We start from the raw sequence: 15,870 nt of genomic DNA on the forward strand, positions 1-15,870 counted from the left end.
TCCCTCTCTCCTCCCTCTCTCTCTCTGAGGTGAACTATGAGTTAAACCCCCCCCCCCCATATCTATTATGCAAACAGAAGTGTTTAATTGTCCACATATTTGCATGTGGTGGGTAAATGAATTATACAAGAGCTCCGTCTCCTAGCAACCGGCCAGGATGGGGGGTGGGGATGGAGGTGATTGGCGGCTCGGATGGACATCAGGATGTCAGGGAAGAACGTTCTGGAGACAAAAGGTGGACTCTGGACGCCTCCACGTGGACGCCACCTTCGGTCTGACGTGCAGGCGTTTTGTGCCTGTGACGTCACCGATCGGCCACGCCCAGCCGGCGTGACGCCGCTGCCGTGCGGGGGCGGCGAATGGCCGCGTTCGGGGCCCCTGGGGGCCACGGCCCCGCAGGTTCTGTGTGGAGGGCGGAGGAACAGGCAGCTGGCAGGTTGGAGGCTCCTCATTGGCTGTTTCCCCGCGTGGTTTTGCAGATGAGCGCTTCAAGCGGCGTCCCCGCAGGTCTGCCATCTTTATGAGCCTCATCACTCTTTAATGCCGTCACTCTTCTGCTGCGTCTAATTGGCTCTGCAGCCCAATTAGCTCTGGCTGTTAGCACCTGCTACTCCCCCGAACCACTTTAAGACCCGACAATTAACCATTATCAGAGGAGAACGGCATTTGTGGGACTTTAAGTCGGAGGTGTCAAGTTTTTGTCAGAGTGTTTCAGGTGTCAAACAGTGTCGAAACGCGAGTCATTTAGCAGTGTGAGGTATGAATTATGGAGACGCCGCCGCGGCGTAGCTGCTGCAATCAGTTCAGTGGTGACAAAAAAGGCTCTTAGACGTGTCAGAATGTGCAGCTGCCGCAGCCGATCCGGTCGCATTAAACGCTGCGACTGATTAAACCGCGGTTCAGCTGGAAACTCCCATCATCCTCTCTGATGGTTCTGGGGCCCTAAAAGCTTTGATTCTGCCCGAGCAGCTTTGATAAAACGCAAACAAATTCCCAGAATGCACCTGGGCTGATTTTACAAGCATTATGGGGGTGTGTGGATGGAACCCGTAGATTTTGTGTGTGTGTGTGTGTGTGTGTGTGTTTGACTAAGCGTGTTCACACACAAACACGTGTTTCGTGTCATTCAGCTGATTTATAACTGGGCGAGCGAGTATCAAGAGACTGAAGGTGAAAAGGGAGAGAGTGGTTTGGTTTCTTCTCACTTCAGTGGCTTCAAACACGACCGGCGGCGTGTTCAGACAGGAGAAACTACTTCCTGTTGCGCAACATCGGCGCGGCGACTGATTCCTGATCAATAATCACTGGACAGACGATCGTGGCTGATGGCTCCGTCCGGCTGTACCGAGGATCAAACACACAACCACTGTAAAAGGAGACACGTGCACACACACACACACACACGCACACACACACACACAACATTCCTCGAACGTTTCTTTTTTTACTCGTGTTGAACAACAAGCTGCGACAGAGATACTCTCATCTCCACTGTTCTTCATCAAGAACGTCAAACATAATCACATCACTGGGCCTGTGTGTGTGTATGTGTGTGTGTGAGTGTGTGTGCGTGTGTGTGTGGGTGTGTGTGTGTGTGTGTGACCTAGAGAGACAGAGACTGAAAACCCAGCAGGAGATTTTGACCCAGAAAACAAAATACAACAGATCATATCATTTTTATGGAGGCTATTTATATTAAGATTATGTTAATCTGTGTGTGTGTGTGTGTGTGTGTGTGTTACACTATAAAACTGTAACAGATCTTTCAGAAAAAAGACGCACATGTCCAAGTGTTTGCGCTAGCTTTCCCCCTTTGACCCGGACGTTAGCGTGCTAACAGGCTAGCGCAGCCTGCCCCAGGGTGCCCGGCAGCTGTCCGCAGATGAGGTGCATTGTGGTAAATGTAGGCCCATCTCGCGCGCGAACCGTGGGATTGCGTGTTAATCCCTCTCTTGTGTTGTTTTTCCCTCCGTACTTGAACCTGCGCTGACCTCTGAACTTTGACCCGGTTCCTGCAGGTCGGCCTGTGTGTGTACAGTTGTGATCCCTTCAGGCTGGCTCTTCCTCTTTCCGCCTCCCCCCTCTCCTCCCCCTCTCCTCCCCCCCGTCCCCCCCTGCAGTGTTGCGTGCTAGCTGCTCTCCTCTTTATCCAGCTCGCTGCTCTGACGTTAACACGCTGTGACATGTTACACTGAAACTACTTTATGGAATCAATATTATATTCACAGGCAGTGACACGGCCGACTAAAAACAGTGCGTGTGTGTGCGTGCGCGCACGTGTGCGTGTGTGAGCGGAAACTCCTGCACTTCTGAGGACCGGGTAAAAGGGAAGTAGTAAAAGGGAACTCCCACTAAATGAGGACACCACTAATACGTGAATGGGATTTGTGACTTTGTCGGTTTGGTTCTTTTTTATTTTAATTTTTAATCGTTTGAGGACTGTAAATCACCTGATTCGCTACCTAAATTGTCCCGTGGACCTTCTCTCAGGGGGATTTTAACGCAAATTCCAATTATTTCTGGTGTTTTATTAGCGACGACATTTGGATGTTTATAAAAACGAAAATTCCCATTTAACATCGTGAAATTCAGCAATGATCTCATCCATGAAGACAGCAAACAAACTTTAGAAATCCTTCAGGCTTCATGCTGCAATAACCTGTCCAACCAAATATAACAATATACGAAGCTCAGGAACACTGGTGGAGGTTCTGACCCTGGTCTGGTCCACCTGCTCTCAGTCTCACCAGCAGGTGAATAAATAATTCACTGGCTTTAACCTGATTTCCATCTAAAAAATTTAAAACACGCAAACAGAAGAGAAGAAAACCGTCCAAAAGACAGGAAAATAAAATGTTAAAGCACAGATTATCATCTAACTACGCACTGTCCTCACAAGAGTGGAAGGTGTGTGTGTGTGTGTGTGTGTGTGTGTGTGTGTGTGTGTGTGTGTGCGTGAGGTCTCCACATTAATGTAAACACAGCTGGGGGTGGGGGGGGGGGTAAAGCCCAAAGATCAGCCAGGAAGGAATAAATGTGGAATGAGGGAGTAGCAAAGGGGGCGTGGCCACAACGATGGGCGGAGCCGAAGAAGAGTTCAGCCAGAGATTTTAGACTCTTTTACTTTTTCCATATTTTGTTGTTGTTCTATTTTTAAAAATACCCAAATAATCTGCAGTTTGGTGTAAGAACCAGATGTTCAGAGCTCCTACAGGATGGGATGGAGGCGATGTGGAGAAGACAACGGATCCGCTGGACTGAAGGTTCCCAGAACCACTTTGGCTTCCGTCATTCCGGAATGGAAGAACTCTGAGGCCACCAGGAATTTTCTCCAGAGGTCCAGAGATCCTGGGTGCAGATGGGAGACAGTTCCAGAAGGTCAACCATCACTGCAGCTCTCCACCAGCTTTATGAAGGTTCTGACCTCAGACCTCTCAGATCCTCCTGGTGGGACCAAGATCGAACGCTTTGGCCTTAATTCCTGACGTCCTCACGTGTGAAGGAAACCATCTTTATGGGGCAGCCTGGTGGGAGCGGCGTCCAGTGACTTTAAACTAACTTTCCTGGCAGCACAGAGAGTCGATGTGTTGATATCAGCTGCTGGAACACGGCTCACGCGTGACTAAGCAGGTTTTATTCTGCTGACCTTCCACGTCCTTGAGGTTGGCAGGTCTGAACGACATTCAGAACACAGTCCTGACGCCGCTCAGGGGCTGTGGACCAGGCCAGACCAGCTCCGCTGCCATGGATTCTGGATTCTTTTCGGCAGTTAAAGACGCTTTACTGCAACGCTGCGGGCCGTTTCCATGGAAACAGATATGAAGCCTAAACTGAGTCGCTGAGATTTAATAAACGTTCTTGTGTGTGCTCAACTTTCCAGCCTACAATGTATGCTGGGGGTTCGACATGATGTCATTACACACACACACACCCATCCCAGCAAAATGCTGTGTGTGTGTGTGTGTGTGTGTGTGTGTGTGTGTGTGTGTGTGTGTGTGTGTGTGTGTGTGTTTTCACATATTAAGGTCTAGGCTTTGTTACTGGGTATGAATAGAAGTGTCTGTGTGTGTGTGAGAGTGTGTGAGAGTGTGTGTGTGTGTGTGTGTGTGTGTGTGTGTGTGTGTGTGTGTTGTATTGAGTGTGTTGCACTAACAAGGTCCAGGCCTCAGCAGGATGACAATCTTAACGAGCTGTCTGTCACTCTTCAGCACTCAGCTCAGACCTCTGTGTCATTAATGGCTCCCCCCCCTCACTCTTTGTGTGCGTGTGTGTGTGTGTGTGTGAGTGAGTGGTATAAATGGAATAATGTCTCAGCAGGACAGAAAAAACATTTATTCTCTTTTGCCGCCACAATGTCAATGCTCCAATGTTTTTCCCTGTGTGTGTGTGTGTGTGTGTGTGTGTGTGTGTGTGTGTGTGTGTGTGTGTAGAGAGAGTGAGGCAGAGAGAGATCTGAAGTAAAAGACAATTTAAATGTGTTATGATTCTTGTATTTTTCAGGAATGTGTGAAGACGAGGGGGCGTGGCAAATATCTATCTGGGCGGGGTCTAACCCCGTGGCGTGGGCGGGGCTTATCCTAGTGACGTGAGGCTGGACCGGTCGTCCCAGTTACTGATAATGAAATGTGCTGGGGGAGTGAAGAGAGGGTTCTGAAAGATAATCTGAGTGAAATTGTGGGATTAATCACGTGAATTCACAGATAATCTGATTGAAACAATCATCAAGTCACCTCTGATGTTAAAATGTAAAACAGCGTTCAGCATCAGAAGAGTCCCCATAAAGATAGTAAAAGGTCTTAATACTCTTTAATCTGAAACGCGAGGTCTTTGATGCTACGGTTTGTCTGTGTTCTTGATTTAATGACTTTCAACACTGTCGAATCATATTATTGTAATTACAGTAATTACAACATTTCTCTACTGCCAATTAGAAAGAGAAGTAAGAAAAAAAAACACTTTGAAGAGGAAGATTTAGTCAAAAATCATTTAGGATTGGTTTTCATTTTATTTATTAGCAAATAGTTCACTTTATCGTGCACATGCACGTGGGAGCACACACACACACACACACACACACAAAGAGCTCCGCTTTTAATTGGATTTCAACATCAGGAGGTGTCAATCAAATGTCTTTACAAACCAACAATCTCTTCAAAACGCCATTATGTACACCAACGGACCCCGAGGGCACACACACACACACACACACACACACACACACACACACACACACACACACACACACACATCCAGAGCTCTCTAAGAACATTTTCTTGGGGCCTCAACGTGTCATGAGCTCCCATCAACCCACCAACAGCTAATTATAGTGTGTGTGTGTGTGTGTGTGTGTGTGTGTGCGTGCGTGCGTGTGTGTGTGTGTGTGTGTGTGTGCATGTTGCTTGTCCAGTAAAGGTTTTGGGCTTCTGCTGTCCTGCCTCAGTTTCAGAGGACTGGTTGATCCTGATGCTACAGCCGTTAGCATTGTTAGCTGCCAGAGCGGCGTTCCTGCTGTTCGGATCTCCTGGTTTCCGTGGCAGCAGCATCGGGATCATCACCGGGAAGCCGAGCAGCAACACCGAAGGTTGTGTGTTGAAATCCTGCAGTGGGTCGGGGGCTCGTGACCCCATATTCCAGACAGGATTAGATGATGCTCTCTGTTTCTGTCCTCTGTTAGCATCGATGCTTCTGATTGGATATACGCTAACGCTAACCGGTCCGGGCCCAGAACGGACTCTGGTCCTGACGCAGGACCAACTTCTCACCTTTGACCCGCAGCAAATTCAACCTAATCTGAGAGTTTATCTAGAACATCTGAGCTAATCTGATTGAGTTCCTGGTGAATGCTGGGGGCAGGAACTCTTCAGGAACTGTTCCTCTCACTTGGTCCTCTGGATGGGTCAGATCCTGGTCTGGGTTCAGCCCGTCACCTGGAGCAGGAACCTGGAGCAGGAACCAGGAGCAGGAACCAGTATAAATTCCTGTAAATGGCCGATATTCATACATTCGCGTATGAATATCTGTACTTTCTGTTTTTAACCCATGTGTGTGTGTGTGTGTGTGTGTGTGTGTGTGTGTGTGTGTGTGTGTGTGTGTGTGTGTGTGTGTGTGGGCCACCTGCTGTGTGTATGCCTGTTCAGCTGCTCTCCCACTGCGTCTGCAGCCAAATAATACTTCATTAAAATACCAATAAATACTCTGGGAAATGACTCAAACATTCAGGCAGAAAAGAACTTAATTAAAATACCAATAAGCAATTAACGTAATTTCATCACCAATAAATAATCAACTTCATCCAAATACCAGGCGGGAGCCAACTTCATTCAGAACGGCAGCCAATCAGAGGCTGGAAGAGGAGTGTGTTGATGCGGGGTGTGTTTGTGCAACATTGTAGTGTGTGTGTGTGTGTGTGTGTGTGTGTGTGTGTGATTTCCATGGTAATCACCCCGGCCGTGCTCTGGATAAGATCTGTTTTATTCTTCCTGCGCTCATCTCACAGCTGGACCTTTGTCTTCCTCCTTCGCCTCCTCTTTTCTTTCAGTCGCTCCCTCGCTCGCCCTTCCTCTCCTTCTCTCTCTCACATGTTAATTTCTGCTAGTTGGGAGGAAACTAGAGAACAGAGGGATGGATGAGCAGACGAGTGAAGCGTCCTGTTGTGGCACAGAGACGAACCTAGAGATCACCCCCCCCCCCACACACACACACACACACACACACACACAGTCACGGTGGATTGATGGTTAGCTGTAGCATGTTAGCTCGACCTCTGAGCAGCTTGAAATAACCTGCTGATTCTGTCCAACGCGACCTCTGCGGTCTGGGTTAAAGGTCAGCCGAGGTCATGTGACCTCGGAGTAAAGATGGCCGTCGGCGTCCCGAGGTCGAAGCGGCGCCGAGTGTGTTTCGGAAGAAAAGGAGGCGGAGAAAATGGAGCCGAGCTGTTGGGAAACACACAAACAGTTTGCGATTTTGTCCCCAGAGTGAGAAGAAATAACGAGGGACAAATAACGAGGGACATCGTCTCATCGGACGCCAGGTGAGTTTCCACCTCATCAGCGGGCTCCAGCAGGTCGCGGCTCGCCGCCGCGGCCGATAATCAAGTCCTCACACTTTTGGCACCGAGACCCGGAGAGGTGGCAGAAGATAATGAAGGTGTGCGTGTGTGTGTGTGTGTGTGTGTGTGTGTGTGTGTGTTTGGGCTGCAGGTCAGCAGGTCGAGTCGCTCTGGACCTGAGGGTCCACCTGGAGGATCTCACCATTTAGGTCAAAGCTTGGAGAAAGAGAAGAAAATTTGATCTGGTTTTAAAGAGACGCTCAGAAGTGGATCAGAACCTGACGGGACGAAGGTCCAGGCAGGAAACGGATCACAGTCTGAGCTCTTGTTCATCTCACCAGGATCTGAACAGTCAAACGGGGGGATCAGCAGAATCCAACAGGCCCAGTTCTGGTTCTGGTTTGCCTGTAGAACCTTTTCCAGGACGGTTAAAGACCCGTCAGTTTTCTCATCAACGTTCCCGACGAAACGGGGTAAAAAAAAAAAAAAAAGGTATTTTCAGGATCCTCTCTGCGGTGCCGGTTAGCCCGGACCCCCGGGTGAGTCTGAACAGTCATTTGTCAGCGTGCTGGTCTCGGCGGGGCTCCGGAACCGGCGGCTGCGTGACAGACGGGCTGACAGATCCTCGATGTGAGAAGATGGAATAATCTAACCTCTGTGGACGGAGTCGTCGCACCCGCGCCGCAGGAAACGGGACGATGTGGCGGCAGGAATGTCGATAAGAAGGTTATGTGCTGGGGCCAATTTATTCCTCCTGGCAGGGTGGGAAGGCCTCTGAGCCGGGGGGGCCCGAGCGGAGGGGCCGTGACGGAGCCTCTCTCTGCTGACGCTGGGGGCCGCCGTCAGGATCCAGCCAATCACGCGCCGGCGCGGCCACGGGAGCGAGGCCGAGGAGCGTTTTCGACCCACCAACAAAGAAGAACGGAGCCTGGAAACAGGGTGTCAGCGGCTCCTCGCGCTCCTGAAGGTTCCCCCCTCGTTGCGTGGCGGTAACCGTGGCGATTAGGACGCCACAGGAAGTTCCTGCCCACTGCTCCCGCCGGGCCGGACCTTTACACGTCCGGGGTGCTCCTTATGGCGTCAGGTTACCGTGACGATGCTTCCGGGGAAGCTTCGAGGTTGCGTCCGTGGACGGCGTTGAGGAAACGGGCCTCGGACACGTTCGCCTGCAGGGGGCGCTCTGCCGGGGGGAACCCTGTTTGTTCCTGAGTGCTTGTTTATTGCAGCTATACACACATTAAATAAACCCATGTGATGGGAATACCTGAAGTTAAAGCCACCCACACACACACACACACACCTACACACACCTCAGCGACCACCTCTGTCTCAGCTCTGCCACTCGACAAGCTAATTTAGCCAATTACACACAGGTGCGATGCTAATTTCCCCGAGCTGGCAGTCAGCTCCTGGAGGAGGTAAAAATAACGAAATTACACCCATCTGTCCCCCTGCTGGCAGGCGGGCTCTCCCACCGGGTGTCGTCTCTGCTGCCACTGCAAAATACACACACGCGACAACACACGCGCGCGCGCGCACGCACACGGATGATAACAGAGGAGGAGACGAGCGGAGTGACTGCACATTCGATTGCTCTATCTGCTCTTTGTTTGAAGCTTTCAACAGGTCCTCCATGAAACAACAATCCCCTGCAGGAAAAGCAAGAAGCGGCGTGACATTTCAGCGTGGAGGGATAATTATGTGAGGAGCTGAAGGCCTTCAGAGCCTGGCAGAAGTTCAGGTAATATTTTAAATGCAAATGCAGGTGACTGTGATTTCCCCTTCGGGGGGGGGGGGGGGGGGTTAGGCTGTGGAGCTGTGGATGTTCCACAGAGTTCCTGATGAAACAGCTGAACCCGCTAACCTTAAAGCTAAAGCTGCGCACACGTGGCGGCAGAGGGGTAAACGGGCAACGCCACGCAAAGCGGGGAAGGTTTCGGTCCGAGTTACGTCAAAAATAAATGTTGATTTGATCACGTGATCTTAAACAATGATTACTGCTGTTGTGCAGTATGGATGGATGGAGCTAGCTAACACAGGAACAGCGGCGTTAGCATCTGGTGCTGACTGATATGTTAGCAACAGATGCTGGAACTGTGGCCGTTCTCCAGTACTCCAGATGTGCGCTTGTTGTAAAATTCCAGGAAATTAATCAGAATACAAGCATTTTATTTATTTATTAAAAATCCCCTAAAAGAAAATGTGTTTTCGTCCTTGAAAATAAACAAATCCCCTCACTTCTGTATCAACTTTAATCCAACTTCATTAATACAGCCCAGAATGGTCTCTAGGCGCTCCACGGAACCACAGGGACTAACCCAAAACAAGCAACGTGGCGGGGAAAACTCCCCCTTTTAACAGGATGAAACCTCGAGCAGGACCACGATCAAATGCTGGCATCATCGTGCCGTGAGCAGAGGTCAGAGGTCACCATCTGATCTGCCGGTGGGAGCCGACTGGACAAAATTAGCCCGACTCCTGTGACGTGGCCTCTCGGCTCATCCGTGGTGCGTTTGTGGCATCTAGTGGTGATCGGCTGTGACTGCAGAGGTTTAAGCCCCGCGGGACGCTGCGAGCACTCCTCCGCCCGCGCGCCTCATCCCGTCCTCCTTTCAAAATTAAGAAGCATATTTAGGAAAACGAACGGAGTGAATCTTTATTTTTGGCCTAAATCGCGCTATCCTCCGCCTCCACTAGAGGGCAGAAACGTGTGTTTCCTTATTTCTTCCGCTTCCGTCTGCCGAAATCACAGAAGAAGAAGGACCGGAAGTTGTCTTCTTTAACTTGTTGCTAACTTGTGTTGTTCTGACACGGTTAAAATGAACAGACTTGAAATGAAGCCGCCAGAGTTCGATGAGTTCGACTCCTATGAAATCGAGGAGCCGAGTGATGAGGAGCGGGCCAGCAGCAGGTTGGGAACACCGATATCTGTAAATAAGTGACAGACACGAGAGGCTAAAGCGCAGCTAGCGAGAGGAATGCTAACATGTCAACATACTGGACGGCGTGTTTACATGGTTGACGCGGAGATAGTTTAAACGTTGTTTTCCACAGCACAAGATCATTTAAAGATGAAGTTATCTCGTTAGATGAAATAAAAAAATATTTAGCCCAATATTACGCCCCCCCCCCCAAAAAAAATTGTTAAGGTTTGGTTTAAGAGTGATTCCTCTCTTGTTCTACGCGGGTCAGTTCGGAGGACGAGCTGGACGTGCTGCTGAACGGGACTCCGGACCAGAAGAAGAAGCTGATCAGAGAATATCTAACGGGGGAAAGTGAATCATCAAGCGGCGATGACTTCGAGAAGGAGATGGAGGCGGAGCTCAGCTCGACCATCAAGACTATGGAGGGAACCTGGGGACCACCAGCAACAGGCAGCCTGCGGTTTCTCCCTCAGCACCTGACGGTAGTTCTGTCTGGACCCCAGGGTGACGTTTGTTGCTTTGTTCTGCAGAAGAACCTGGCGGTGGCGGCGGTTCTCTCCACAACGCCCGGATGTACGACGAGGTCTACTTTGACTCGGACTCGGAGGAAGAGGACAAGCCAGGTTGGGGCGTGACAGCCTCTTATGACGTCCTCACATATGTCTGTATCGTCTCCACGGTAACTAAGACCGGTGTTTTATCTGCAGGGAGCTCCACGGGCCGCAGGCAGAAACAGCGGATCATAAAAAGCAACGATGAGCTGCTGTACGACCCCGACGAGGATGACAGGGACCAGGCCTGGGTGGACGCCAGGAGGCGGCGGTGAGCCGGAGTTTGTCTTTTCCACATCAGGCTGTTCTGCCTCTGCAAACACGGGCGTCCACTCTTCTGCAGGTATAACGGCAGAAATCGGGGCGCGGTGTCGGGTTCCAAGCCCCACCCTCGACACGCTCAGGCATTGCCCAGCAGCGACGCCATCCTCAACTGTCCCGCCTGCATGACGACGCTCTGCCTCGACTGTCAGAGGTGAGACATGAGGTCCATGGTGGGACATCCGCGTCCCCTGTAGTGGACACTGCTGATATCTGTGATGTTTTAAGGACGAGCCGATCGATCTCTGTGTCGTTTCACTCAGACATGAGAAGTACCGGACTCAGTACCGCGCCATGTTCGTCATGAACTGCACGGTGAAGCCGGACGAGGTGTTGCGGTACCAGACGAAGTCGGACAGGAAGCAGAGGAACAGGAAAAGGAGGAAGGTTGAGACGACACCCGAGGAGGCGGCTGAGCTGACGCCAGCGGGGATGGACGCGGATGAAGCGTACCACCCGGTCTGCTGCACCGAGTGCTCCACCGAGGTGGCCGTGTTGGACAAGGACGAGGTTTACCACTTCTTTAACATCCTGGCCAGCCACTGCTGAGGCGAATACGGCTTTGTACGTTTGACCGGGACGATGCCGACGAGCCTCCTCCACACGCCAGACCGAAGAAACGTTTGTCTCCATCACAGGAAGCAGAAAGACTCTAAAGAGCTGGAATCCACCTGACGCCTTCAGATCCTCAGAGGAATTCTGGGTGACGACGGAGCCGCACCGTTTCTCTCACGGCCTTCAAATGTTTCTTATTTTTGCCTTTTTTTGAAACTGTTTGTAAAGAGCTGCTGGTTTTCGTGGGTTTTTTGGCATTTTTGACCTTAGCATCGTTTTAGTCCCCAGACAGTTTGTTGTTCATTTGAAATTCACCTTATTGTTTTAGGTTTCCTTGCATCAGACTGATCCCTGGGATCTCTGGACCCCCTGAAACTGTCCTGGGAAACATTTGCTTTTCATTAACATGCTCTCATACGTCATGTTTCCAGACCGTGATCAACATGAATCTAACCAGTAACAAAAACCTCCAGATCAGAATATTTGTGGCAAAAAGTGTTTTTTTTCCCCCACCAGAACCTCCAGTGTTGATAAATAAAGTCCACTATTCAAACTACCAGTGCATATTTATTTCTTGGTTCTACACAGGTTGTGCTTCTACACTTATGGACCCTCAGAACCTCCAGTGTTCCTGCCTGGTACAGGTGACCCGATTCTCCGAGCTGATCCATTCCACCTTTATTCCAGTTATATTTAACTGAGTTTAGCAGCAGAAATTATTTTAAAGACGCAAATGGCTTAAAAAATAAAAATGAGAAGGATTTATGTTCCCCGATCAATAAAAGCTCGCTTGTTTCCGGTCTTGAAGGTGAACTTCCGGCCCCCTTATGCGGCTCTGAACGCCTTTTATTTTGAAGGGATCGAGCGACGTTCCTGATTGGCTGGAATCGTTCGACGTCACGTGACCTCAGGAAACACCCTTTGAGGAATTCTGAGCTCTGAGTGAAAGAAGTTGTCGTTTTAAAGTTGAAATAATGGCTCTGGGTGACTGTTGGAAGCAGTTGTCGTGGTTTTATTACCAATATCTCCTGGTGACGGCGCTCTACATGCTGGAGCCCTGGGAAAGAACCGTGTTCAGTATCCTTTTATGACTTCGCCGACTGCGGAAGGGGAAAATGAGCTAATACGCTAACGTGAGCGAATGATGCTAACTCGCTAACTGTTCAGTTTTCTTCTGAACTTTTACATTTTTCTGTGTCTTATTTGCTATTGTGGCGTACACATATATACTTGTCCGCTGTTGTTGGGTCATTTATGATTTTGGACTTACTAATGGCAACTATTTTAAGGAGATTGTATGGGGAAAAGTTTAACCTGTTGTAAGAATTGTGGTTTTTAGAAGTTTTCACATATTGTTTCATGTTTACAATTCCCCCTCAGGGTTAGGTGTGTTTGTTCTCATTATCTACAGGATGCTGTTCCTGTTTACAGGTTCCTGTTTACAGGTTCCTAGCATGATAAAACCTGAATAACGTGCCCTGGAAGTTGCATCTGTCACCGTTTCTGCCCCCCCAGTTGTCTGCCTACTAAATTGGACTTTTTGTCCAGTGCGACTTTGATGTCAGGACACTTTAAAACAGCAGATGATTTAAAGAATGTCGCAGTCACGATGAGATGTTCCATCATCCTTCACAGATGATGATATTAGGAGATGATCTGAGAGGATGAAAGTAGCAGGAACATGCTGATGGTGCCTCCTTTCGCTCTTGGTTAATCTATTTGATCCTCAGTGGGTAGATTTCTGTGCAGCCCCTCGTCTCCGCACCTCCTCCTTGACGCCTCCTCCTCAGACTCCCTGCTGATCTCGTTCGCCGGCATGGCCATTTACACCGGCTACGTCTTCATGCCGCAGCACATCATGGCCATTCTGCACTACTTTGAGGTGATCCAGTGACGTCTGTGGCTGCCCCCCCCGCCCCGCCTCATCCGTCTGACCGTGGTCCTGCTGCTTCAGGTCCAGATCGCTGCGACAGAACTTCTCTCTTCGCCTTTTTCCAAAGCTAACAGAATCTTGAATGTCAGAGGTCATCAGCAGGAGGTGGTGTTGTCTGGTGAGACTGTCTCTTCCTCGACGCACACGCACGCAACAACGTGCAAATAATGAGGTTTAACCCTTGTCAAAGGGGATCAGGAATTTGCAGCTTCATCATCAGGTTCCAGAACATTTACGGCCCATTTGAACGACCAGAACAGTCCTCGGCAGCCGCTCGAGCGCTCTCCTCCTTTTAAAAAAATCTGCCACCCTTAAAATCTGTCATGAAACAACAACAGGCAAATCTGGAGAATATAAACGAATGAATGCAGCAGCAGGTCTGAACCAGCACCTGAACCCTGCTGGTGGTGCTGGTTCAGAAGACTGAATGTAGTGAAACACTGGTTCCAGAAAGGTTCTGACATGATCAGAGATGCAGCCCTGCTGCCTCTTAGTAATGACAAATAAGACTTTTATTTAAAGTAAAGTTGGGATCCACTTTGGCTCAGAACCGTCTTTATGACTAGTTTATGTGGTGTTTAACTGACAAGGCTTTGATGCCACAGGTTTGTTCCGGAGCTGAAGCTAAATTATAAATGTAACAAAGAAAAGAGAAACCTCTACATTTACGTGTCTGTACAAAATTATTTTGTGTAAGAGTAAAACCTATTTCTTCCAAACTTTCTCAGAGCCCTATGTCGTGTAAATATTCTTGTGTACATCTTTGTAAATTTTGTAGCGCTACGTGTGGGCTGATGGAACATTTGTGCCTCTTTATGTTAAATCTTGCTGTACTGATGAAACTATTAAAGGGAGACTTTAAGTAAAACAAAGATGTGCATAATTGTTTTGACAAAAAAAAGGCTAAACACCAGAACAAATATACATTTAAACCTGTTCTGACTTAAACTTTTTAAATTATTGTTAAATGATTGACTGTGTTTGTACATTATTTAAAGAGCTGTAGTGGCGTCACGTGAAAATTGTTGCCCAGGTGCGATACCCGCGTTGGCCTCTGGCGGCAGTAGTGAGTCGGTCAACTGGCGTAGAAGAAGACGGTGGGCGCCATGTTGGAACTTTTATTATTATTATCGATGACGTAGGTTTCATGAGGACGTCACTGATAAGTTAGTTTTATCTTTTAATGAGGGCGTTTTCTTTGATAAAGTCTTTCAACGTTCTCTCAAATATCCGAGAGGAACGTTACACCAGAACCACGTTCAGGTAAATGTTCAGCCTCTTCTTAAACGGTCATAAAAGTTAAATATTCTCATCTTCTATACCTCGTCCATGTAATCGTTAATTAGTAACCTTAATTAGTGTCTTAACTCACCTGTTACCTTTGATTAGTGAGCAGTTTATTTAAATCTATAGCATGAACAAAATTCACAACTAAAGATTTTTTTTATCTGGTGAGGAAATATTGTTTTGTGTTCACATTAAAAACACCGTTAGTAAAAAATACATCTGGAGTGATGATTGATGAAGAAAATACCAAATATTTTAACTACTACTAACAACCACTAAAATATCGACCAACCTTTGATGGCAACGTAAAAAAAACAGCTCCGCAAAGTAAAAATATATAATGTTGCAGGAGCGATTGGACTGATATTGATCACAAGAGGAATCCTAATCCCTTTGTAGTCACTTATTTATAAGCCTGTCGTTCACTAAAACATGTCAAAAAACAAACGTAGTAGGTTGAGGTTTGTGCGTTTAGATTGTCGTCAGCCTTTGTTCTTCATTAACTCACAAGTGTGTGAAAATTAATGCAGCTTTGGAAGCATCTGACAGCTAAATGGCTCCACGTCAGCAGGTCAGGAAGGAAGCAGCTGCTGGTTACCAGTCAGCTTGGACAATGACAGCGAGCACGTCGCACGTAGGCTGCTGCTGGAGTCCGACCCTGGGTCACACGCACACACCCTCCCTCAGAGTGAGTTGGTGAGGAAACGCCAGGAAACCAGCTCACCGTGGCCCCTCCTGGCCCCTCGTGGCCCCTCGTTCCTGTGAAACCCTGATAAACCTCCGGAGGCGGCGGCCAGCTGTGATGTCAGGGCGGTTTGTTGTTTCAGGCGTTGGTGGTGATCAAAACAACGTGTGAGCGTGTCATGAGTGCTCGTCTGTGGTGATCCCAGGTCTGCCAGCGTGTGAGATCATCATCATCATCGTCATCATCGTCGTCATCACTGATATGAAATATCTTATCTGCTCTGGCTTATTCTGAGTTTCCGAGTAGACGAGGACGTTGGTCACATGTAGTCGAGCACATCGCCACCATCGTCATCCACCATGTCTGTAGAAACTAAAACAGTTTTTGTCATAATTATTCGCAAAAACATGCAGTGTTTTTTTTTTGGGGGGGGGGGGGGGGGGTCGCTTCTCTGATCAGTTGAAACAAACTTTTTATGTGTTCTGCGTTCCTGCTTCTTTGAATAGAATGGGACTTAAGGACTTAACGAAGATCTTTCTGCTCATTCGGACGAGATAAACATC

At 48.6% G+C, this 15,870-nt stretch overlaps 1 protein-coding gene and 1 long non-coding RNA gene across 2 annotated transcripts; both read left to right on the forward strand.

Annotated features, from left to right (window-relative positions):
- The first annotated feature begins 9,778 nt into the window (after positions 1 to 9,778).
- On the forward strand, positions 9,779 to 11,958 carry eapp (e2f-associated phosphoprotein). The gene is made up of 6 exons (XM_011617473.2): positions 9,779 to 9,962; positions 10,244 to 10,425; positions 10,506 to 10,598; positions 10,683 to 10,797; positions 10,870 to 11,001; positions 11,111 to 11,958. Exons 1-6 carry the CDS (start codon positions 9,871 to 9,873, stop codon positions 11,394 to 11,396), a joined length of 900 nt encoding a protein of 299 aa, XP_011615775.1. The 5' UTR covers positions 9,779 to 9,870; the 3' UTR covers positions 11,397 to 11,958.
- Positions 11,959 to 14,316: 2,358 nt separating this feature from the next.
- LOC115248913 (uncharacterized) lies at positions 14,317 to 15,833 on the forward strand. The gene is made up of 2 exons (XR_003887640.1): positions 14,317 to 14,598; positions 15,194 to 15,833. It is a non-coding gene; the product is annotated as an uncharacterized lncRNA (long non-coding RNA).
- The last annotated feature ends 37 nt before the right edge of the window (positions 15,834 to 15,870 follow it).

This window comes from Takifugu rubripes, chromosome 2, assembly GCF_901000725.2.
Source record: "Takifugu rubripes chromosome 2, fTakRub1.2, whole genome shotgun sequence".
In the NCBI taxonomy this organism is placed as follows: Eukaryota; Metazoa; Chordata; class Actinopteri; order Tetraodontiformes; family Tetraodontidae; genus Takifugu; species Takifugu rubripes.

Coding starts and splice junctions, on each gene's coding strand:
- eapp (XM_011617473.2), top strand. CDS start 9,871: ATGAACAGACTTGAAATGAAGCCGCCAGAGTTCGATGAGTTCGACTCC. Junction 9,963..10,243: donor GAGGAGCGGGCCAGCAGCAG/GTTGGGAACACC, acceptor TACGCGGGTCAG/TTCGGAGGACGAGCTGGACG. Junction 10,798..10,869: donor GTGGACGCCAGGAGGCGGCG/GTGAGCCGGAGT, acceptor ACTCTTCTGCAG/GTATAACGGCAGAAATCGGG.